This window comes from Cynocephalus volans, chromosome 16, assembly GCF_027409185.1.
Source record: "Cynocephalus volans isolate mCynVol1 chromosome 16, mCynVol1.pri, whole genome shotgun sequence".
Taxonomy (NCBI): domain Eukaryota; kingdom Metazoa; phylum Chordata; class Mammalia; order Dermoptera; family Cynocephalidae; genus Cynocephalus; species Cynocephalus volans.
In genome coordinates, this window is record NC_084475.1 from 1,473,168 (window position 1) to 1,497,126 (window position 23,959).

At 57.0% G+C, this 23,959-nt stretch overlaps 1 protein-coding gene across 2 annotated transcripts; it reads right to left on the reverse strand.

The window, feature by feature from the left end:
* Window positions 1-3,888: 3,888 nt before the first annotated feature.
* Window positions 3,889-23,708, reverse strand: PLCD3 (phospholipase C delta 3). Of its 2 annotated transcripts, XM_063080874.1 has the most exons (15): window positions 23,456-23,708; window positions 13,735-13,896; window positions 13,416-13,644; window positions 13,094-13,223; window positions 11,916-12,144; window positions 11,382-11,583; window positions 11,133-11,277; window positions 10,359-10,511; window positions 7,400-7,543; window positions 7,107-7,257; window positions 6,188-6,304; window positions 5,346-5,512; window positions 5,009-5,144; window positions 4,775-4,924; window positions 3,889-4,588 (listed from the first exon to the last, which is right to left on the reverse strand). In XM_063080874.1, exons 1-15 carry the CDS (start codon window positions 23,598-23,600, stop codon window positions 4,500-4,502), a joined length of 2,349 nt encoding a protein of 782 aa, XP_062936944.1. In that variant the 5' UTR covers window positions 23,601-23,708; the 3' UTR covers window positions 3,889-4,499. The 2 variants fall into 2 exon arrangements, with proteins under 2 accessions (XP_062936944.1, XP_062936945.1); XM_063080875.1 differs by lacking the exon at window positions 10,359-10,511.
* Between the last annotated feature and the right edge of the window lie 251 nt (window positions 23,709-23,959).

Sequence of the window (23,959 nt, forward strand, 5' to 3'; positions counted from 1 at the left end):
CTTTCACCTTGCGGCTTCTTGGAGGGGCTGAAACCTCAGCTGGAGGCCAGGTTCAGCCTGGTCCCACTAACTGAAGCCACTTCGTGCAGATCAGCCGGGGTTTGTTTCAGGCTGTGGGTTTTGATGTGGTTTGTCAGAGGCTGATACTGTGGAGTCCCCAAAGCTGGAGGAAATGGAGTGCTTGGGGTGGGGTCTGTGGCCCGCATGGGAATGCTGCCTGCTCTCTGCAGACTGCTGCTGGAGCCAGCAACTACACTGTGGTGGGTTTGCATCAGAGGCTGCTAGGGGCCTCCCTTCTCCCCATCATTCCTATACTGCAAACTGCGAGCACCAGCAATCATGGCTGACCTTTGACTCCTTGACTCCAAGATACCCAGACCAAAGAAACTGCTGTTCTAAACAAGAACACGCCGCATTCCATAGACGGGAGGAGTCGGAGAAGCAAGGGCTCACCTTTATGGATGCATAGACCCCAGACACATGGCACTGCACCTCCCAGAGCAGCTTACCTTGTCCAGACCTTAGAGGATATCAAAGAACAAAGTGCCCATGTCTTTCCTACTATGGGCGGGCCCTGGAACTTGGAAAGGCTCCCTGTCCTAGTCTTGATTAGTCCAGGCCCAGGTCCCGGCTTGAGCTGCCTCTGAGATTTGGGATGCACAGATCTCTGGAGTGAGCTTTGCTTTGGTTGACCCACGTCGTGGAATGGCAACAGTGAGGCCCTGGTGGCTGCTCTGAAAGAAACATCTCCTAGCAAAGGGGCCAGCGTCTTCCTTACAAGGTGGCCTGCTCCTTGGACTCTGCTGTTATCTCACGGTGGGGGCCCTGCCTCGTCTGGATCTGCGTGATTCGGCTCAGGGGCTGCTGTTAGTCTCGCTCTTTCCTGACACTCCCTGGGTTCTTCACTTAGCCCTTCCAGGACTTCAGGACTGAAAGCTCAGAGACCATCATCATGGGATTCACGGCTCTGCACAGGAGCCTTGCAGGATGGTGGCACCATGACTGGATTGAACCAAACAAGGGAAGGACCTCGGGGACTCCAAGCTGACCCACCTTGGGCAGCCACTGTTGGAATGCCTCCCCAGGCCTGGCCCCCACCCTCTGCCACACAGTCCTGGCTGCCTTGTTTTGAAAATGACCTTCACCTCCTGCCTTTGGATTGACTGAATTTGACCATGTTCTCTGGTCTCTGTGTAGGGAGAGAGCTGGATAGAAAGGAGGCCTTAGCTCCTGATTGAGGCCCACGTAGTGCTCGTTTCCCCACCCATACCTATTTCCGAAGATGCTGATGTGTTGTTTAAAGGCCAGCCCACAGCAAGCCACTTCAATACCCAGGTTAATGGAAAATTTCAGGCCTTGCCTGCAACTCTCTTCTAACTGCCATTGTCCCCCTTACTTGCTGGCTCTCTGATGCCCAAAGGTGGGTGTCCCCGTGGTCTTGAATTCTTTCCCCAAAGGCAATCAGCGTTTACCCCCCCTAAGGCCTTGGATAGCTTCGTGGAGCTGTGGTCTAGGTGAGGGAGAGGGACTGTTGGGCCAGGGGAGGGGGTCAGGAGTGTCTTTCTGGTCAGTGCCTACCCACGTGGGGCAGCCTTCTTGTGGCCTAGCCCACCTGCCCCAGAACCAGAGGAGACCCAAGCCTTCAGTTTTGCCCTCCTGCAAAGTAAAAGCAGGCCAGCAAACAGGCTTCACCTAGGGAGGCTGTTTAGGACAATATCATTCGATTAAATCCAAAAATAATGACTGACTGGCACACAGGTGCTGCGTCTTGGAACAGGTTGGGGGAAGCTTCGTTTTTTTGTCTCGCTATTCCTTGGGCTGTAGGGGGGGCATCCATTTCCAGGGTGGGGGAGGAAATACCAAACGCATTGTTGTTCTGCTCAGTACATCTCACCTGTTTCTAATAAAGGAAGCAGCTGAACAAACCATTCTGCCCTCCTGGTGGTATTCCTCTGGTCAGAAGGTGGCAGCTGGGGGCTGGGCTAGACCGTGGGCAACAGTTCCTGGCCAACTTTGGAAGACCTTTGGCAAGGCTGTCCTTTCAGGGCAGACTTGGCTCTTTTCCCCCAACCTTTCCCACCTGCCGGAGAGGAGCCGGTACCCACCCAGGTTCATGCCGTGTAAGAGGAGCAGCTGGGCTCCGAGCCAACAGCTGAACGCCTGGGCAGAGGAGCTGGTCCTGGGCTTCTCCAGGTCAGCAGTGGCTCCTCTCTTGGAGGGTGCAGGCACCGCAATGGGTCCAGATGTTGATCTCCCCTCCTGGGCCACCATCTGGGTGGTCCTGAGCCACCAGGGATGCTTTTTAACATGGCAGATTGTTGGGCCTCAGTAGCTGCGTTTAGACTTCCCATTCCCCCGTCTCATTCTGGGGCACTTCTTCTGCATTCCCTGACCCTGTGGTCCTTTCAGGCTCCCCAAGGCTGGTGTCTCCTGGCCTCTTTCCAGGGTACCTGAGAGGTTCCCTGTGCCTTCACCCCATTCCTGCCCCACACTAGGTTACTCTGGCTCAGACTCAAGCCTCCCTCCCTGCCCATAGCCTTGGGCTGGAGCACACAGCCCTGTGGGCGGCCTCCACCTAGGGACCTCTAGGGTGAAAAGCTGGGATTTCTCCTTTGCCCCCACCTTGCATATTCAGTTCCTATCAACTTCCTAGCCTTAAAGACTTGCCCTTTCAAGGCAGGCTTCCTAGCTTTGGACTCTTCCTAGCCCTTCCTCTTGCTGCACCAAATCAGAGGAGAGAAGCAGGACAGGGGGCTCTGCCCTGGGGCTGGTGCTCACTTGACAGGACTCCCAGGCAGTTCTTACGCGGGCTGGACAACTCTACTTGCTCATCAGACACTAAAACTGGACTTGGCCACCCCCTAGGGTTGCAGTTTGGCTGCCTGGCCCTCCCCTCCGCACAGCCCTGAGTATCAGGTGCCTGGGCTGCCTGGCCCATTCCTTCTGGGCCCCTTAGATTCTGATCTTCCTTCTTCGAACACATGAATTCATCAGACCCAAATGCCACTGCCAGCATGAACCAGGAGCAGGGGAGGCTGGCACTTCCTGTATCAGATCACAGGGTTACAAGAAGGTGGAGACTGCCCCAGCCCTAGGTTTTGGTTCCTCTGGGGCTTGGGACCAATTCAAGGCCTAACCCAGTCCAATCCCAGGCCAGCTTCTGGGAACTGCTGTCAAGCTCTGCTCTTGTCCAGTGCTGTTGCCTGATGGAATCTAAAATGCCAAGCCTCCATGTTTTGCCCCATAACGTCACCTTTCTGACAGGTTCAGGCCTTAGGCTTTCCCTGGATTCTGTCATCAGGTGTCCCAGCATTCTCTCCCAGCATTTCTATAGAGGCCGCTGTTTTCCAGGCCTTCGTCTAAAAGGCTGGTTGGGGCGGGCTGGTTAGCTCACTCAGTTAAAGCATGGTGCTGATAACACCAAGGTCCAGACTTTGATCCCTGTCCTGCCCAGCTGTCAAAAAAATTTTAAATAAAAAGCTGGTTGCTTGGTAGAGCTTAAGTCCCAAGTCTTTGGGATTTGCCCTACTCAGCAGACAGGGGCCTTGAACCCAGATGAGCCTGGAAAGTGGGGGTCTGTCTGAGAGACCCTCAGAGTCCTGCTCCTTCCCATTCAAGGTCCACCATGTGCGTATGGAGCGGTGGAGGGGGCGGCACTGACCTTATAAACTGGTGTCCTCAAAGAGTCTTGTGCTGCTGGCAGCAGCTTTAAGCCAGGAGCAGATCAGGGCTATTTTGAGCTGTGGCATCTCCTCCGGCCACCCCGACGGTCTCAGGCAAATCCAAGCCCTGCTGGGGGAAGAGGCCCAAGGGACTCTCGCTCCAGCCCTGGTCCCTCCTCGTGGGCTTGTGGGTGTGACATCACAGAAGTGCTCAGTGGTGGCAGTGGTAAAATAAACTTTTTTTATTTTTTAAAATAGATAGTCTTGGTCTACTGTCCCCTTCAGGGCTCTTCTATGACACAAGTTAAAAACCTACTTACTGTTAGAGTTCCCCAGGGTGCCAAGCCTTAGCGCTCCATTCTTTGAGAAGGGAAGAGGAGCTCAGGTTCAAGAACTGGGGGTAAGGGAGGGCCTGGGGCTGGCTAGTGCCCAGGATGGGGGCAAGGGTGGGTGGCTGTGCTCTCTGGGGGAAGGAGGCTGGGATGGCCCCGCTGGATGGCATGGGGCAGAGGAGCTGAAGGCTCACAGGTGTCTTGTTCCCAAAGTCTCTTGGCAGCAACAGGCCTGGCTCTTCTTCATGAGCCATGATGAGGAGGTGGGCTGGGGCCATCTCAAGGCCCCAGGTTGGAGCTCACTGAAGTCACATTAGCAGCTCTGCAGGGAACACATCACGCATCTGTCCTTTAGGAGGGCCCAAGGCAGCCCTCAGCACCCAGGTGAGATAGCACCTAGTGAGCAGGCCAAGTGTGCCCAGCACTCCTCCACTCCAGAGCAGGGGAGGCTCTGCAGGGGATGCAGACTGGCACCGCAGAACCCCAGGGTGGGTCAGTTGGGCCCTCAGGAGTGCTGGATGCGGATGTGGACGAAGAGTGTGGCTGGTGACAGCGAGGCCCCATCCTTGGAAAGCAGGTGGACATGGCGGTACCCTGTGGGAAGGGCAGTTGGACTTCAGGTCCTCTGCCCACCACCCTACAGAGCGCAGACCACATCCCACCCCTGGGGGCTGGGCCTCAGCTCAGGCCTGGTTCAGGGCAGGCTCTCAGCGGCACAAAGACGGACAGGGTCTGAGAGGACGGGACCCCCATCCCTTTCCATCCTCACCAACCACCAACCTTGCTTCAGGCTGTTGAGAGGCAGCGTAAACTGGCCCACAAAGTCATTGGGGGAGGTGGTATCATAATCTTCTACCACAAATCGAACCAGCACCAGCTCTGGAGCCCGCAGCTGGAACTGCAGGGTCTGCCCCCAGCAGGGATTGAAGCCTATGGCACAGGCATGGCAGTCAGAGCCCAAGACCCAAGACCCACCTGTGCCCCCCGCCCCATTTCCACCAGTGGGCCCCCCACCATTGTTGAGCACGTAGTTGGTTTCCTTCCGTGCACAGTCTGCAGGCACCCCGTGGATCTCAATGCGCACCAGGGGGTCCACGATGGAGTTTGGCTTCTCAGCATTCAGTTTGGGCAGCTGCTGTGCAGTCAGCACCTGAGAAAGGGAGGAAGGGCAGCTTTGGCCTGGCCTCTGCTGGGGCCCATGCCCCGCTTTCCTCTCCCTGAATGGGCCGCAGACTCAGACCGTCCTCACACCAGCCTGTCCCCAGGCCTGCCCCACCTTCCTCCACCTCAGGCGGGGACCTTTCCAGAACCAGCTCCGCCCCCAGGCTAGGGCTTGGTCCAGGCTGCTGACCTGGATGGTGAGAGTAGTTCTGGGGGGCCCAGGGCACTCAGGGTCAAAGGCTGTGTCAGGTTGCTGCAGGCAGGCAGGTTTCAGGACGTATCCGCATTGCCCGTTGATGAGGAAGCGCCCAGCATTGAGATCCATCTCGTAGCCTGGTGTCTGGAAGTTCAGGGCCACTGTGGACATAGCAGGGACAGAGCAGGGCTCACTGCTCAGGCTCAGGGGACAGATCTTGTTGGAGGGAGGACTTAGCTCCTCTCAACAGAGGCCCAGGGTCCTCCTGTCTGGCTAGTGCCGCCTTGTCCCCACCATGACTTGTGGGCAGAGATGTCACTGCAGCCAGGGGACCCAGGCCTAGCTGTCATCTGTACCTTATCCCTGGTATCCCTCAGGCTAGAGGGTGGGGCTGGGATGGGAGATGCTGGAGAAGCCCCTGCCCCCAGGGCCAGGCCCTGGCCTGGGTCAGAGCAGGGGCCTGAGAGAGCCTGGGGTTTCCATACCTACCCTAAAGGGACCGTATGTCCCTCTGTTGGCAGTGCCTAGAGTCCCCCAGAGCCCACCCTTGTCAGCGTTGACTTAGTGGGACTGCCAGGTATGTGTGTGTGTCAGGGGCACATGGGAGTGGAGTTTTTTAATTTCTAACTTCATAAAAATGTGAGACTTTTACACTGTCAGGAACACAGAAGCCTGACCGACTTCCCCACCTACATTGCTGACAACTTTTTAATAACGGTCCTCAACACTGCATTTTTCTGGAAGGCTATGTGGCTCCCTCACTGCTGAGGCCTCCCGTGGCCGCCCAGAGTCCACCCACATGGCAACACCCTGTCCCCTCCTGCGGCCCTACTCACCCAGCTGACAGCCCGAGTTCCACATCTCCTGGGGGCTGTAGTTGGCCGAGTTCACCCGCAGCCCCAGCGGGTACACACGAGTCAGATGGTGAACATTGTGCCTGACAAAGCTGTTCCCTGGGGAAGAGTAGGGTGGGGACTGTAACATGCCCCTGGTGTGTCCCCTGCCCAGTGCAGGGCCTGTAACCTCCTGGGGACCCCCTGCCCAGCTCCTCACTCTCCTCTGACCTAGGGTGAGAGGGACTCAGAGCAGGCTGCTGAAGTCCAGAGTGGGGCAGGGACCCTCACCACTGAGCCCGGCCTTGCAACCCCAGCCCTGAGTCCCCATATTCCTGACTCAGTGCACGGGTGAGCCGGCTCCAGGCTGCCATTTCCTGCCACTTACCACCCGTCCTGCCCACATCCCTCCAGCCACACTGTGGGTCCCTGGAACCCTTCCCAGAGGCCATGCCTCCAGGCCTTTGTACAACCTCTTCCTCCCATCTGGAAATCCTTTCCTCTTCCTCAGCGGTCTGCTTCCTCCTCATCTTTCAGGTGATGTGTCCTCCCAGGTATCACCTGCTCCAGGAACCCTTCCCTGATCTCACCACCATCTGCTGGGCTCTCCCGGCCCACATCATGGCCTGACTGATCACCCATCTGCGGCAGCCCTGCCCCTAGGCCGTGAGCCCCGTGAAGGCAGACAGCAGTTCTCCCTCCTCCCTGTGGCTCGTCTCTCCAGCCACACCTGACCTGGCGCTGGCATGTGCTGGGCCATCGTCCCATGAGCTGATCCCTCTCTAGTGTCCTCCTGATCTCTTTACTCCCCCCCCCCAAAGTCCTTTCAATCTCCTTTCCACACCAGCTTTAGGATACTCCAACAGAAGCCTGCAGGCCGCTTCCACCCTCCTGCCCCGATGCCCCATGTCCCAGCTCCTACCTGCCTCTCGGATGAGCTTCTTGGCCTTGCGCTCACTGACAGAGCTGACCTGGCAGGGCTGGCGGGGGCCGGGGCCAGGGCACAGGGTCTGCAGGCGGGCGGCGCAGCAGTACACGACCAGGGAAGACAGCTCTGGGGAGATCTGCTTGGCCTGGGAGACCGGCCTCAGTGGGGGCTGCTGGCTCCAGCCCCCCCAGCTCTCCCACCTTCCTTCCCTCCCCGCCCCGCCCGCCGCAAACTCTGCAGGAATACCAAGCCCCCGCCCAGCCTGGCCGGCCCCGCAGGCCACGTACCCGCCGCCTCTGCTCTGCAGCCTCCACCTCCTCTTCGTCCTCCTCCTCTTCCTCTTCCAACTCCCAGTCCAACAAAGTCCGGCCATCCTCGCTCCGAGCAGCTGGAAGCTTCTTCCCCTTTACCAGGACCCGGCCCTTCAGCTGCTACAGGGGCAATATGGAAGAATTAAGGCCTCCTGCCCCTACATCAGCTGGCGGGTCCATTGCTCAACCACCACTGTGTGAGGGGCTGGCTGGGGGTAGGGGGCAGGAAAGGAGACACAGAGATGAAGGATGTCTCTAATAAGAAAAAGTGGGGAACAACCTACGAGGCCATGGATAGGAGATGGCTAGTGAGGTTCGACCCCTCCCTATGTCAGAACACTAGCAGCAGCTGTTAAAATGAACACGAAGCTCAGGCTTGAAAGAGAAGGCGCTTAGGGCTGGCCCATTGCTCACTTGGGAGAGTGCGGTGCTGACAACACCAAGGCCACGGGTTCGGATCCCATATAGGGATGGCCGGTTAGCTCACTGGGAGAGCATGGTGCTGACAACACCAAGTCAAGGGTTAAGATCCCCTTACCGGTCATCTTAAAAAAAAAAAAAAAGAAAGAGAAGGAGCTTGAAAGAGAAAGAAATGTGTGTAGAACATGTAATCATGTGATCCTTTTTGTGAAACATTTAAAAGAGAAATTATGTACATGGGTATGTACGCATATATGCACGGGAAAATTCTGAAAGGACGCACAAGAAACTGTTGAAGATGGTTACTGCTTGTGAAATAGGATGGGAGCAGCCGAGGGAAGGAAAACCCATTTTCCATTGTATCTATACCCTTTGTAAAGCTGGATTATTTTTTTTTTTAACCATACGTATGTTATTTTCATACTAGTAACAAAAATCAAATCTCACCCCCACACACAAAGGTAGTCAATATTCCCCGCACATTTGGGATTGGAAGTAGGAGGAGAGTTTTCTCAGGGTGGCTAAAAGGATGAATGTCCTTTTGAGAGGGCAGATAAAACGCTCTGGGGTTTGGGAGGAAAGGAGGAAGGCCACTTCTGGCCACAGAGCTTAGAAAGTTTGTAAGGCCACAGGAAGAGACAACTTGAGTTGGGATTCCATGCAGGTGGTGCTTAGCAAGCACAGATGGCTGGTCAGGGAGTTCTGGGTGGAGAAGACAGTGTCAAACAGGGCTGGGAAAGGTGGGAATGGCTGGGCCTGCAGGGACTCATGGGCAGGGCTGGGCCATGAAAGGCCTTGAAGGTGGGTCCAATCAAGAATGGAGAGCCAGGGCTTCTGGTCAAGATAGTGGAAAAGACGGTCCCCAGTGTCACTCTCTCCCATAAATCAACCAATTTACAACTATTAAAAAGCAACGACAGCCAATCTGGGGCCACTAGAACTTAGGGGAAAAGGAGAAGAGACCTATAGACTACATGAAGGCAGGAGAAGCCACAAGGAGAGAAAGAAAGGACTGCTTCCCCCATTTCGAGCCCCAACCACTTCAAGGCTGGAGCTGGTGAGGGCATGGAGCAAGAACTGGAAAAAGCCGCAGCTGTGCCCTTTGTGTGATGTTCCTTGGAGGCAGCAGGGGAGAAAAGGGCCTTGGTGGCCCCCAGTCCAGCAAGATTAATAGGGTTCCCATGGACCCACATAGTAGTGAGGAGCTATAATAACAGAAAAGGAGCCACTCAGAGGCCGGTGAGTCATCTCAAGGGACCAGTGCACAGCTGGCCCCATGGGGAGTGTTTGGAGTATGGGTGGTGCAGGAGACGGGCCCACCGGGGGAACACTGGGGCACAGCAAGGACAGCTGATCTGCACCCCCAGTCAGCACAGGACCACTCAGTGGAGACTGGTCAGGAATATAGAACTGCAGCGGGTGCAGTTTGCTGAAAAGATGCAGGCCCAGACCAGAGTTTCCACATAATCCAGGTGTACCAGATCTCACAAGACCCGGAAGTGCTTACAAGGCCAAAAATTAAAACCAGAACCGCACAAAAAGCCTTCCCCAGGGAATCAGCAGCAAAGTAGCAATTTAGCTCAACCACAGGGTTCAAGTGCTGGTCCCCACAGGAAGTTCCCCCATTTTAGAAGTAAGTAAAGGACAACAAATTAGTTCCAGTGCAGAATTTAAGTGGTGGGAACAGCAAATAATCCAACACAGAACTGAAAGAAAAAACAAAATACCCACAGACCAGAGACAAAGTTTGATATTAACTAATAAAGGTCTTACATCACCAAAGAACACCTATAACACCAAGAAGGACCGGAAGCCCCCTGGGCTACCAAGCCAGGGAGGGAGAGGGCTGGGGGCCTTGGCCATGCCCCCCCCCCGACACTCACAACCAGCCCAGCGATGACCACTGAGCTGCCACAGGAAGTGCCCTGGGCTCCCAAGCTGGGGCAGTCGGGGGGCCAAGGGCCTTGGCTATGGCCCCCAGACACCAGCAACCAGCCCAGCGACAACCACCAAGCTTCAGGAAGCACCCCTGATTCCTGAGCAGGGGCAGTGGGGGGCTGAGGGCCTCAGCCACACACCCGACATCTGCACCCAGCAGTGATCAAGCCACCACTAGAAGCCCCCTGGTCTCCCCTGCAGGAATGAGGGGTGCCCAGGCCTCAACCATAACCCTCCTCCTTCCTCCTCCTCCCACCCTATTTCCTTTTCTCTTCCCCTGTCCCCCTCACCCCCAACTGTTCTGCAACAGCATCTTAGAATGTAAAAAAAAATAATAATAAACTTAAAAAACAAAATAAAACAATAAAATAAATAAAAAATAAAAAGAATGGAGAGCCAGAGGGCAGCAGAGGGACAAGACCATGGGGTGGCAGAGGTCGGATGAACTGAGGAGCAGGGAAAGGTTCAGGCAAGAGAGGTGAGAGTCCCTGAACCAGAGAGGTGGCACAAGCAGGGCTGGGTGACGGACTCCAGCCAGGCCCTCCCTCCACCCAGGCTGGGGGTCGGGGAGCATCACCTCTGGGGATGGCAGCTCCTTGGGGTTCTGGGAGTCCAGTGCCTCTGTCACCAGCATGTCCCCCAGGATGGTGCGGAGGTGGCGGGCCATGGTAGCCTGCTGCTCCAGCCCACAGTGGTTCTCGAGGGACAGGATGACAGGGTATGGGGACAGCTGTGGGAGGGAAGGGCAGCAGCTCGGAGCCATTCACCTTCCCCCTGCCAGTGCCCCCCACACCTGGCTGCCGACCCGTCAGGACAGGCGAAGACAGTCTGTGGAGCCCCCTGGGCGGGCTGAACTGGTGGGATGCGGGACACACACGGGGACCAGTGTGTATGTGGAGCAGCAGGGGTCGGATGCGGGGCCTCAGGGAAGGGTGGGCCACTGGGAGGCTGAGGACCGCTACAGGAACGGCTTTTTTAAATAACTGCTCTTTATGTGTTAATGACATTGACCATGTCAGTTATGTTACAAACTCTTCCCCTGCCCCACCGTTTGTTGACGGTGACAAAAGTTGCAATGTTTGTGCAGAGCTCCTGTTGAGCTTCTCTGATGGCTTCCTCTTTGAAAATCATGATTAAAATGTCCTTCCCTACTCCCCCGATTTTCTTCTGGAAATTCTGTGATTGCAGTACGTTTATTAAATATGAGGGTGGGAGAAGGGAGCAACTCATTTAGTTTTATTCTGCCCCGTTGGACAACGATCCCAGTGGCACTTGGTGAACGAATGGCTCCCTTCAGAAGCACCGAGGGCAGCGGGCACGTGGGCAGGGCGTGGGGGTCCCCGGGGCTCACCGTGAAGGCATGGTCGCGCACAGCTTGGACCACGTCTCGGAAGAGGATCTTGGAGGTGAGCGTGTGGCCGTGGTAGATGACGGGCTCCCCTCCTGGCCCCTCCCAGCAGTCCAGCTCCACACAGCGGCAACCCTGGGCAAAGGCCCTGTGGACGGACAGATGGATGCACAGGAAAGGTGCTGTGTGGGTGCCACAGAGCAGGGCGACTGGCGGGCTGAGCTCCCAGACGTGCCCACCCCACTACAGTACCTAACGTAGGCCTCCGTGCTGCTGGGCCCCCCGATCTGAGAGTCGGTCAGATAGGTGTTGTGAGAGGAGGAGATGAAGTAGTGGGCCAGGGGCCGGCCCATGTCCTGGAACACACCCGTGTGGGCTGTGTCCAGGGCGGCCCCCTCGGGCGACAACAGGTACATCATGAAGCCATCCAGTGTCATCAGTTCGTGCTGCTTGGCTACAGGGATGGAGAGAACGTCAGGCCATATGAAGGACTCCTCATGTCTGGGCCCAAATGCCCCCAAGGCTCACTCAAGTGATAATGACCAGACTATCTATCGACTAGACTCCACATATGAGACACATTTAATCTTCAACCAAATTCGGGGAGAAAGACACATTATTATACCACTTTACAGATGTGGAAGCTGAGCCTGGAAGAGGCGAGGTAACCTGCCCGACATGGCACCCACAGCCAGTAATAGCAGAGCCTGCTGCACTGGGACCCCAGACCTGTCAAGTGCCAAGACCCGGGCTGTGCTGACCCGATCCCATCTCTTGGGCCCCCACCTGTTTCATTGAGCTCATAGGTCTGGATGAGCTGCCGGGCGTGGGCCAGTGTGGCGCCGTCCTCGCCCTGGTCCTCTAGGAACTCCAGCAGCTCAGGGGCGCTGAGCACGCGGTCCTCGCCCGAGTACCGATGGAAGATGCCCTCCAACTCCGGGCGTTTCAGCAGCCGCCGCAGGAACTCTTCGATCTCGGCCCCCTCCAGCCGCTCGTTGTTGGAATGGTCACATTCCTGGGGAGCAGGCGGAGATGTTCAGAGGGGGACACCCTGGGAAACTTGGCCCCATTGACACACCCGTCATCTACCACAGCAGGAAAAGCAAGGTCCTCATTTCACAGGTGGAGAAACTGAGAGCAAGACTCTGGTCACTCAAGCTCACACAGCTGGTAAATTACAGGGCTGGGATTTTAGGGAAGGTCTCTTGGGTTCAATGCCTGTCCCTCTGCACCATGACTTACTCCAAGAATCAAGATGTGGGATGAAAGACGGTGACCCTGGGGCAGGACTGAGCCCTGTACCACAATGCCACTCCCGTGTGGACATGTGCACATTCTTACACTCACACATTCACAGCCAGGATCAATGAGCAAAAATAAATGAAAATTCACGGAGCAGTCCACATGGAGCTGTTGGCCCAAGTGCACAAGTACCACGGGTTCTCCTGTCTTTCAGGGTCACAGGCTGGTCAGGTCAACGTGCACACAGGTGTTGTCACATGTTCGGACTGGGCCATAGATGCACAGTGCACCCCTGTGTGCCCCGTGCTCCCACATGTGCGTTGTACATGGTTACATGTGGAAGTTCTACATGTGCCACAGTAAAGGTCCCTCAGGGTGAGGGCTTCCTCGTGTGTCTACGGGCACGTGTCGGCAAGCCGATGCCCGAACTCCCAAGTGAAAGCCACACATGATCGCGTGTACAAAAACGTGCCCTGCAGACTTAGAGAAATGAAAACAGCTTTGCTGCTCACTTTGGAGGGGTGGGAGGTACCACCCTACCCTTGGGCCCAGCCTGAGAGTGAAGAAAGAAGTGCCGGGCGGCCACCCCCAATCCCATCCTGGCCCTGTGGCCTCCGGAGGGGAAAGGGTAACTAGGCCCCGATGTCGCCTCTCCACAGAAGGAGGCCTGTCCCTCCGAGTAAGCTGGCGGCGGAGGCCCGGGCTCAGCGCAGGCGGCCCACCTTGAAGAGGCGGCGGGCGTACATGTCATTCATGTCCACGTTGACCATTCTGAGCAGACTCTTGATCTCCTTGAAGCTCATCTTACTGTCCTGGTCGGAGTCCGCCCGGTGCAGATAGAAGTGGATCCAGGTGTGTGTGCTCAGGAAATACCAGCAACGGCCGGGCCGCCCCACGCCACCCCCTCGCTAGCAGGTAGCTGACAGGTCAGTCACCACCGCCGCCCAGGCTGCGGCTCCCCAGCTCCACCCTCAGACAGCCCTGGGTCCCCACCCGGGGTAGGGCCACGCCCCCTGCGACCCGCCCCGCAGCGCGGCAGGATATTGGTCGAGCCGCTCGCGCTGACTCATGGCGTCCAGGCGCTGGCGCAGCTTGGCCAGGCCGCGCACCCAGCGCTGCGCCTCCTCGGCGGTGGCCGCCGCCAGGTCCAGGTTCTTGCGGCGGCCCTTGAAGGCGATGGTGAGGCAGCGCGCCGGCGGGAAGGCGGCCCCGAAGCGCCGCAGGCCCTCGGACTGGTGGCCCTCGCGGACGGACTCGATGTGCTGCACGAAGACTGCGGCGAGGGCCGGGTTAGGGCCCCGTCCCCGCGACCCCGCGACCCCGCGACCCCGCGACCCCGCCCGGCCGCCTCCCCGCTGCTCACAGACGTGCTGCGACGGCGCGCGCGGGATGCGCCGCTGGAACCACACGCTCAGGCCGTCCTCCTGCAGCCGGTACAGCCGCTCCTGGTGCCACGTGCGCGAGCGGATCTTGCGCAGCCGGGAGCCCCGCAGCATGGCCAGCACGTCCTCGTCCTCCGTCAGGCCTGCGGGGCGAGCGCCCTGGGGCGTTGGTCTGGCCCTGCCCGAGGCTCTCATCTTCCTCCCGCAGCTGGGACTTACCAGCCCCTCCCCGAACCTCTCCAAACCCAGGCGTCGCCCTTCACTGAGCTCCCCTGCCCCTCACAGGCCTCTCTTCCCCTCTCCTTATTGCAACAAGCCACCATCAGCGGCTTGGCTTTAGGCTTTGCAGCCCCAAGCCCCCCGACGCCCCAGGGTGCTGCCTTCCAAGCTGCACCTCTGCAGTCCCTCACAGAAGAACAACCCCTCAGGCAGTGCCAGGCCCCAGGCCCCACTAAAGGTCACGCCTTCTGTCAGTCCCCTCCATCCAGCCTTCAAGCTGGGAATGTGCCACCAGCAGCCTTTTCCTTTGATGGGAAAGTAGCCTCACTAACCTAAATCTCTCTTGATGCAAGCCAAGCTCCTCACCTCTGCTTTCCCCCAAATAAGGGAGGGAAGTAGAGGTCACTCAGGCTCCAGGGTCACAGGCCAAGGACTCCAGGACCAGCCCCATCTGGCTGATCTCCAGGTGTCCCCTTTGCACCCTGTGGGGCCCTACTGGAAGGATGGTGTCTTGGGACATTCGGTGGTCACTCTTGCCCGGCCACTGTTACACCCCCACGTGATCCCTTGGCCCACATGTGCTCTCCAGCCACAGTGTCCACCTTCCTTAATAAAAGCAAACTCTTAAAATAAATAAAATAAAAGCAAATAAATGCTTGCAAAGCACCTGCTGGGCTGGCCGGTTAACTCAGTTGCTTAGAGCACAGTGTCGGTAACACCAAGGTCAAGGATCCCTGTACCAGACAGCTGCCAAAAAAACCCCACCAACAAACATACAAAAAACAACAAAACACCTACTGTGCGCAGGCCCTGTTCATGTATTTAACACACGAGAAAACCGAGGTTCAGAGAGGCTCAAGTAACTTCCTAGGATTCCATAGCTGGGAAGTGGTGGGAGCAGAGGTTGGGCGGGCCCAGCACCTTTGCCCCCAGGCCCTGCACTGCACCTTCCTCCTCTGCTTACTCCTTCCTCCTCCCCACTCCCTGCTGCTTCCTGGGGAGGGGGAGGCAGGGGAAGAGCAAAATTTAAAGGCAGAAGTCTGGGGAGTCAAAGCCCAACTCGGTCACTTCCCAGTTACATGACCCTAGTGGCACTAACCGTGATCGCCCTAAGTTTTACGTTCTTCATTCATAAAATGGAGACCACAATAACACCTGCTGCAAAATTCTAAATTCAGGGGTTTCTACAGTGAGACCAACACTGTGCCCTGGAGAGGTTCAGCCCTCAGGCCCTTGAACATGTGATGCCCAGCCCTGGTGGTGCCACACCCTGCTCTGAAATGGCCCCATGGGAGTCAAAAATAAAGGTTTTTTGTGTTTTTTTATAAAGATGACTGGTAAGGGGATCTTAACCCTTGACTTGGTGTTGTCAGCACCACGCTCTCCCAAATGAGCCACGGGCCGGCCTTAAAACCAAAGGTTTTTGAGCCAGGGGACAATAGAAGAGGTGGGAACATGAAAACTGGAGAGTCCATGCCCTTTGGAGGGAGGGGACAGCCAGGAGTGGATGAGGGCCCAGAGTTTCCAGAAAACCAGAATCTGAATCCGTACGTGAAGCTTCGAGATTTTTTAACAATGGCAACTAAATCAAATTAAAGTAACCAAAAACCAAAAACCACCATGTGGGCCAAATAAAACACAACTGCGGGCCTCTCTTCCTCTCTTTATTTTAACAAGCCCCCTGGGTTTGGCTTTGTGGCCCCAAGGCCCCTGATTGCCTAATTGCAAACTCTGACCTGAGGGATCAAGTCTAAAACCCTGGGCCTTCCCAACTCTCTTGGAGCCTTAAGGATACTTTCCTTCTTCTCTTCCTCATATTTGAGTCCTTCAAGGACAAGTTCAGACACCACCTCCTCCAGAAAGCCTTCCTTGATTTGTTTTAAAAAACAAACAGGGCTGGCTGGTTGGCTCGGTTGGTTAGAGCATGGTGTTAATAACACCAAGGTCCGGCGTTTGATCCCTGTTACTGGCCAGCTGCCAGAAACAAACATCCCACTTATATCATAATTTCAGAGGACTTGAATAAACCTGGGGTAGAATGAGGTCTTATCTCACCACAGTGCTCATCCCAGATCCAGGCTCGCAGTTCGTGCTTATTGATGGGCGAGGCAGGTGCATGGACAGATGGGGACTAAGTGCATTCTACCCCCGGCCCTACCCCATCTGTCCTAAGTTCAGGGCAGAGGGTCAGAGTTTTTCAATCCTAGCTGTCCCCCTAGAAATCCCCTGGGGGAGGTTGCAAAACCCACAGCCCAGAGATTCTCACTGTGTGGGGTGGGGGTTGGACATCTGTATTTTAAAAACCTGCTTTGTGACTTTGAGGGTGACCATAATTGAGATTCAGGGTCTCAGGGTCAGGAGGAGAAAATTCTTTCCTTAGGTGGCTATGGTGCCCCCTCGGTCTAGCCTATGGCCCTAATAGTTCCAAGGGGTCTCTCAGGGTCCAGAATGTGGCCCTTTGGGCCGGTGCCCGTTCAGTGCCCCCAAGTCGGGAAGGAGAGGTGGAACTCTCTTCCTTTCAGACAAGGAGCTGGGTGTATATGTCATGTGCCAGGCCAAGGGGTTCACCAGACCCCCCCACACACACATCTGGGCACCCTCTGAATGCTTTCATAGTGAGAAACAATGGGGTGAAGGCAGAAATAATCAGGGGGAATCTCAGTGCCACCACAGCTGGGTCCACCCCTCCTACGCCCACATAGCCATGGGAAAGGGTCCCGTCATTGCCTTGACAAGCAGGCTCTGCAGCTGGGTCTGCCTCCCCTAACCCGGCAAGCCCTCTGATGCCAAGCCCAAGGCGGGGGGTGCAGGGTGGAAAGGGGGCTGATGAATGACTAACGCCGGAAGTGGAGGTGAGTCACTGAGGGCCTGCTTTGTCCAGTCTTCTGCAAACAGGCCATCGACACAGGCAGCCTGAATACATGCCTGACTGAGCCCCACCGAGGGCACCCCTATTCCTTGCCCTTACCCCCAGCTCCCCAGGAGCCTGTTGGGGGACAGGGTGACATCCCAGGCTGCCCACCCAACTGGCACTGGCTTATGGACCACTGCCCTCCAACTACACGTCCAGGGGAAAAGCTAGACACAAATGAGGGTGTAGTACCAGGCTGGGCTGGGGCCAGATCCCTGGGCAGGTGCCTCTATTTCCTCATTGCTTGCGCTTCTGAACCCTGGGGCAGTGAGGGAAGAGGTAAGGGGTGAGGTCAGCAGGAGGGCCCAGGCCCAGGGCAGTGACGCTGGGAGGGCCCTGGCTCTAGGTCTAGCCACCCAGTAAATATTTACAGGTCCAGACAGGTCCAACCCCACAGATGTTGCTGCGACCTCATTCCTACCAGCTCTGAGCAGGTGCACAAGCCGCCCACCTCCTGCTGTTGCCATGGCTTTCTATCTGTTCAAGCCATCTCTGCCTTGACCTTGCAGCTGGGCTGGGCCAGTGCCATGGCCACCCTTGACTGAGTGGGTGGGGGAACAAACATGAAATAACAGTAGTAAAAATGAGTAGCCAAAAGGTGGAAGCAACCCAAGTGGCCATCGACAGAAGGATGGATAAGCAAAATGTGTAGAGACAGGTAATCCCTGACTCATGTTGGTTTGACATGATTTTTTGACTTTATGATGGGTTTATTGGGATGTAACACCATCCTAAATCGAGGAGTATCTGTACATACAATGGAATATAATTCAGCCATAAAAAGGAGTAAAGTCTGATACATGCTACAATACGGTGTTATAAGGCTGTGCTTAAGCCAACTGAGCTAACCAGCCAGCCCCAAATAAACTTTATGGTGATCTGAACCCTTGACGTTGGGTTACAAGGTACAAGGTGGTGCTCTAACCAACTCATGCTACAATATGGATGATCTTGAAAACATTGCGCTAAGTGAAGGAAGTCGGACCCCGAATGACAAATATTGTACGATTCTACTCATGTGAGGTACCCGAACAGGCAAATTCATAGACAGAAAGTAGATTAGAGGTTATCAGGGGCTGGGGGGAGGGAAGAGCTGTGAGTTACTGCTTAATGGCTACAAAGTTTCTGTTTGGGCAGTGAAAATGTTTTGGAAATAGGTAATAGTGATGATGGCACAACAGTTTGAATGTTACTAATGCCAGTGAATTAACCGCTTAAAAATGATTAAAATGAGGGCCGGCCCGTGGCTCACTGGGAGGGCGTGGTGCTGACAACACCAAGTCAAGGGTTAGGATCCCTTTACCGGTCATCTTTAAAAAAAAAAAGGCACAGAGTGGCTGACTAACTTGTCCACGGTCACTAGGTGGGCAAGCGGTGGAGCTGGAATGTTCTGGGAGTTGGGGCAGTCTGACCCCAGAGGGCTGCACGTGCTATAATGAACAAAAGCACATAGAGCACTCGGTTTAGGGCCCGGCCCATGGTGGGTGCTCAGGAAATGAAGGAAACTGAGGCAGAGTTCTGGGGAAGTGAGGCAGTGACCCAGGAGGGAAGAGGCACCCAGCTGTACCGATAAGTCTGTCCCCCTTGTCCCATGGCCTCCAGCTGGGCCCCTCCCTGGCCAGCAGTATGGCGCCTCAGCCCAGTGCTGCGGTACAGCTGGGGCTCAGACGCCCTCCCTGAGCCGCCTGCTTATCTTGGCCCCTGAGAGGAACCAGGGATCATGGGGAATGGGAGGGCCTGGAATTTCTCAGCTTCCACCTTCAGCTTGGGCAGTTTGGGGAGTGTATGGTCTGGGGCCTCAGCAGTTCTGTCTGGGTGGCCAAGGCCAGGCAGGGGCAGGAAAGTGCATGTCGGAGCTGCAAGGGGCCTCCAAATCTCACCCTGTCCATAGACGTGCACAGAGGTGCATGCTGAAAACAGTGTGGGTCACCCGAGGCAGGGGTAGGCACAGGGGGCAGAGGCCAGAACAGGCCGGTGGGGACGGGTGAGGGCTGTGTGCTTCCTGGGCATGGACAAGAGGGGGAGGGGGCAGAGAGCAGCCTGTGTGTGTAAGGTGGTGTGCACATGTGTGTGCATGTGTGTATGGGGCTGGTGGATGGAAAGGGAGGAAGCCAGGTCAGCTTGGGGAGGAAAATAGGCAGCGTGTATGTGAGAGCCAGTGCACACTCAGGAACAGCACATACACCACACAGGGCTCCAGCAGGAATGCGAGACATGCAGGGAACAGCGACAGCCATAGCCTCAGGCCAAGGCTGAGGAGGGAAGGAAAGAGCAGTGTTTCCTGGTGGCCGAGGCCACGAGGTCCTGGGAAAGGACACACAGCAAGGGGTCCCATACACCTTCCCACCCCACTACTTCAGCCAACAGGATGCCCCAGCACCTCAGATACCAGGCATGTCCCCCCTTGTCCCAGCCGGCTGCCACACCCAGGGCTGGAGCCCGGCAGAGGCTCAGTGCCAGAGTCCATAACATTCCTTGGAGAATCAACAAAGTCAGGAAAGGCAGGCAGTGCTTCTCCTGGCCCTAGGCTGGACACAGGGAGATGAAGGTGGCAGTCCCCTTCTCTGCAGGACCAGAACGGGTGTGAAGCCCAGGTGGGAGCAGAGGTCAGGAGGCCTCAAGGCCTGACAGAGCCAGCCGCCAGTCCTGCCTGGCATGTCCCTGCTCATCCTGGGGGGTTACCCAGCCTCCCCACTACCCAGGCCAGGCACCTGCCAGGACTGGGGGCTGCTCTGAAGACCCCCACCTGCCAACCTCACCTGGCAGCCCCACTCACCCTGCAGGAGGCATCCTGGGCGGGCCATTGGGACAGCTCCCTCGCCCAGGCACACTCGGTGACGTGTGCAGGCCGGGGAGGGAAGGCAGCAGAATTCTGCCCACTCAGTCCTCTGCCCACTGGGAGGATTAGGGGTAAGGGAGGAGCATCAGGGCAGAGGCACAGACGGCTCTGGGGAGATGGGGCTGTCAGATAAAATTCAGAACACCAGTTCTATGTGAATTTCAGATAAAATACAAATACTTTTTTAGTATGTCTCAAATGATTTGTTGTTTATCTGAAACTCAAACTTAACTGGGCGCTCTGATTTTATTTGGCAACACTATGAGGACCCCCTGGAGGCTGGCAGGGCCACCATGGGAGAGACGGGCAGCAGCTCCCCACCCCCAGGTACAAGCTTCTTTTTCATTCATGGTGTTGAGCACAGACTCTGGGCCACACTGCCTGGGTTCAAATCTTCTCTCAACTACTTCTGGCCTTTGAATCCTGGGCAAGTTACCAACCCTCTCTGGGCCTCAGTTTCCTCACTTGTAAAAGGAGGCTAATGGTAACACCTACCTCCTATGATTGTGAGCATTAAATGAGATAATATGCAAAAAGTGCTTGGGCCAACCTGGCCGGTTAGCTCAGTTGGTTAGAGCATGGTGCCGATAACACCAAGGCCCAGGGTTCGATTCCTGTGCTGGCCAGCTGCCAAAAAAAAAAAAGGCACTTGGCACAGTGTCATTAAGATGTTCATTAGTATTCATTAATTCTGGCAATAAGAGCCATCATTGAATGAGGCTCTGGTGGCAGGCAGACACTGCCTCTGAACCACACATCCCTGGGCGGTGACTCCACCCCCACCTCGAGTTTCTTATCTGTGGTCGGAGGACAGCACCTTCCGCACAGAGGGTCTGAGGATTAGGTGGGATCAGGACTGTGCAAGCTCAGCACAGCCTGGGGTATCGCGGGTGTGCTGGGCTCCAGCCCTCTTCTTAGTCTTCAACTTTCCCTGCCAAGCCAGCAGCCCAGCCTGGGGGCAGGGGACCAGAGAGGACCGACCCTGACCCCGCAGGCTGCACAAATGACTCCTACTCAGCATGCTGCACCCCTGCCCCTCCTTGTCCTGGTTCCCCTAGCATGGCCCCAAAGCCCTTTTCTTTTCCTTACAGTCTCTGACCTCTCCCTCTCCCTGCCCTAGTCCCTTCACCTTATTTGAAATAAAATCTGTTGTTAGCCTAAGGGGTGTGGCGATGGTGGTGGCAGGGTCTGGGGGTGGCAGGGCCTGGCAGTGAGGGTCATCTCAGGAGGCAACATGGCTCTGGTGGTAGTGGAAACTATCTGGGTGACAGACCTAGGCCTTGGCCCCCAATGGCCCAAGGGACTGGACCACAGGACACCTGGGCTTTGTTTCCACCTCTTCCTGGGCTCCCTGTGTCCTGGGGAAGGGACATTCCCCACATCAGACTCTGACTTGACATTCCTGTCTTGACAGTCACTCAGCAGGACGGGGCAGTGGTGGGGAGGGACAGTGGCCAAGATGACATTCTGACACCCACATAGTTCCTGACTGTCACCCTGATGAGGTGCCCAGAGCTCCCATGCAGCCTTACTTAGCTGATGGGTGCCGAGTCCTGGGCTCGGCTATAATTATTTGTCTACAAGTGTCTCTGCCCACAACACTGTGTGTTCCCTGAGGGCAAGGCTCTGTGTTAATCATCTCTGTGGACCCAGCTCCTGGCACAGCACCCTGGCCCACTGAGGGCAGTTAGCAAACTTGTGGAGTGAAGAGGCAGGCGAGCGTGCAGGAGCATCCCCTCAGGGCTCCCAGGGCACCTATAGCCCCTGCAGGGGGCTGACTCCCAGGGCTGCTCCTGCAGCCTCACAGGAGCCGTCTGCTGTCTTGGCGCACCTTGCTATGCTGTGGCCACCCTCCTTTCCCCAAACCACTCTGCTTCTTAGCTCAGGGAATGGTATCACTGCCCCCTGGAGACACCTTCAGATCTGATCAGTCTGGCCCAGTCTACCTCCCAGGGGGCTCTACAATCCATCTCGTGTGCACCCGCCCAAGTCTGAGCCCAGCCTCCCCACCCAACTGACGCCTTGCCTCCCTCCCCAGGTCTTCCTGCTTCACCCCTGCTGCATCCAACCTGCCACAACCATCCACTTGCCACAACTCATTGCCTGCCCCGCTCCTGCCTGAGACTTTCCCAGGCTCTTGCTGCCCACCAGATAAAGTCTCTAACTCTACAAGAAGGGGCCTTGAGGGTCTGCCCCCACTTGCCTCTCCCCTTGGCCATCACTGGCTCCCCACGGTCCCCCCCAGCCCCTCCCTCTATGGTCTTGTTCCTCTGACCTCCTGGCTGGCGCTTCAGCTCCCTAAGGGCAGGACTGTGTCTGTCTTGCTCATGGTTAAAGCCCCAGGGCAGGGCATGCATAGGCACTCAATGTTTGCGAATGTACAGATGATTAAATGGAGGGCTGGGCAGAGATTTGTCTCACGTCTCTGTAAGGAGAGTGCTGGGGGCAGTGCTCAGAGCACAGTCAGTATCCAGTAAATTCAGGTTAAATGAGTGAGAGAGGGGACAGTGGCAAAGAGAAGGCAAGACTAGCATTGGGGGTCCTGAATTCTGCCCCAAGATTCACACAGGCTTCCTGGGCAGCCCTGCCCTTGTGCTCTCTAGCTCCACACCCCACTTCTCCGTCATGAACTCTTCTACCGACAGCAGTTCCAATACCCCACGTCAGTTGAAAGGTGCTTTACATTTATAAAATGTTGGGCCGAGCCCGTGGCGCACTCGGGCGAGGGCGGCGCTGGGAGCGCGGCGACGCTCCCACCGCGGGTTCGGATCCTATATAGGAATGGCCGGTGCGCTCACTGGCTGAGCGCCGGTCACGAAAAAGACAAAAATAAATAAATAAATAAATAAATAAATAAAATGCTCTCATGCACACCCCCTCATGCAAGCCCCTGAACCACTCATGAGTCCTATGTTGCCCAGTCCCTGAGAGGGTACCCATGGTGGCAGTGTGGTGGAGCACAGCCCGGGTGCCCATCAGACTTTGCCCTTTACTAGCTGTGTGGTCATAGACAAATTCCTTGCCGTCTCTGAGTCAATTTCCTCATGTGTGAAACGGGGATCATGCCACCCACATCTCAGGAAGGTGAAGAGGGTTGCACGACACCACTTACGTAACCCACCCAGTGCGGGGCGGCCTGACACGTGCTTCACAAGCCAAGTTACATTCCTTTCCCCGAATCGGAGATGGGCACCTCGGCTCTCTGATCCCAAGGACAGCATTCTTCCTAATTAGACCGGTCCTGCCAGTGTCGTGTGGCTCCTGCTGCCTTATGGGGGCCACGGGTTGGCGGGCTGGCGTGGGAGGCCAGCCTCTTCCACGGAGGCCTGTCACAAATACTCAACCTCCCCAGGGCCGCCAGCAACCAAGATGCCCGCAGGCGCCCGCAGGCCCTCGGCAGCATGGGGGAGGCGGGTGCGGGGCGCCGCAAGCCTTTTCATCCCTCTCCGCGCTCCCCGCCCTCAGCGACCCCGTCTGCGCCCCTCGTCCAGATTCGCACTCCAGCACGCCCTGGCCTGGTGGGAAACAAAGGACATCCTGGACGCCTGGCTCGGCGCGGGAACCTCGGGTGACCCCAGGTGCCACCCCCCACCTAGGACGGAGCCGGCACTCCGCCCTTGCCGTAGCCTTCCCGGGAAGCCCTCGAACGGCTAGCTGGGGCGCCCCAATCCTCCCAGGCCGCGCCCCTGGGGGCAGTCGGCGCCCACCCCGAGCCCCCCTGCCCGTCACTGACCCATCTTCTTCAGCGCCCGCAGCCCGGGCCTCTTGGTGTCGCCGTTCGGGGGCGCGGGCGGGAGTTGGAGCGCGACCGGCGCGGCGACCTGGGCGGTCACCGGGGGCTCCTCGGGCGGGTGGCAGCAGCTCCTGCAGCACAGCATGGCTCTGTGGGGCCGGGGCCGGGCCTGGGGTGTGCGCGCGGGTGGAGGGTGGCGGGGGCGCCGCTCCCGCCCGGCCCCGGCTCCGTGCGCTGTCCCGAGCGAAGAAAGTTAGCGGCGCCGGGAGGGAGTCGAGAGGAGGAGGCATCGGGAGGAGGGAGAGAGGGCGGGACAGGGAGGAGGGAGAGAGGGCGGGACAGGGAGGAGGGAGAGAGGGCGGGACAGGGAGGAGGGAGAGAGGGCGGGACAGGGAGGGGGCGGGGCGAAGACTGCCGGGGGGCGGGGGCGGCTCGAGGAGGCGGCTGGGACCCCAGGCCGGGAGATGCGCGTCCCCCGAGTCTCCGCGTTGGCCCCTGCTTGTG

What these genes read in the sequence shown, in the direction of transcription:
- PLCD3 (XM_063080874.1), bottom strand. Translation starts at nt 23,600, where the DNA reads ATGCTGTGCTGCAGGAGCTGCTGCCACCCGCCCGAGGAGCCCCCGGTG. An exon ending in GAAGCTCATCCGAGAGGCAG is followed by an intron (nt 6,305 to 7,106) that starts GTAGGAGCTGGG and finishes ACTCTTCCCCAG; the next exon opens with GGAACAGCTTTGTCAGGCAC. An exon ending in TCTCAACAGCCTGAAGCAAG is followed by an intron (nt 4,589 to 4,774) that starts GTTGGTGGTTGG and finishes CCCTTCCCACAG; the next exon opens with GGTACCGCCATGTCCACCTG.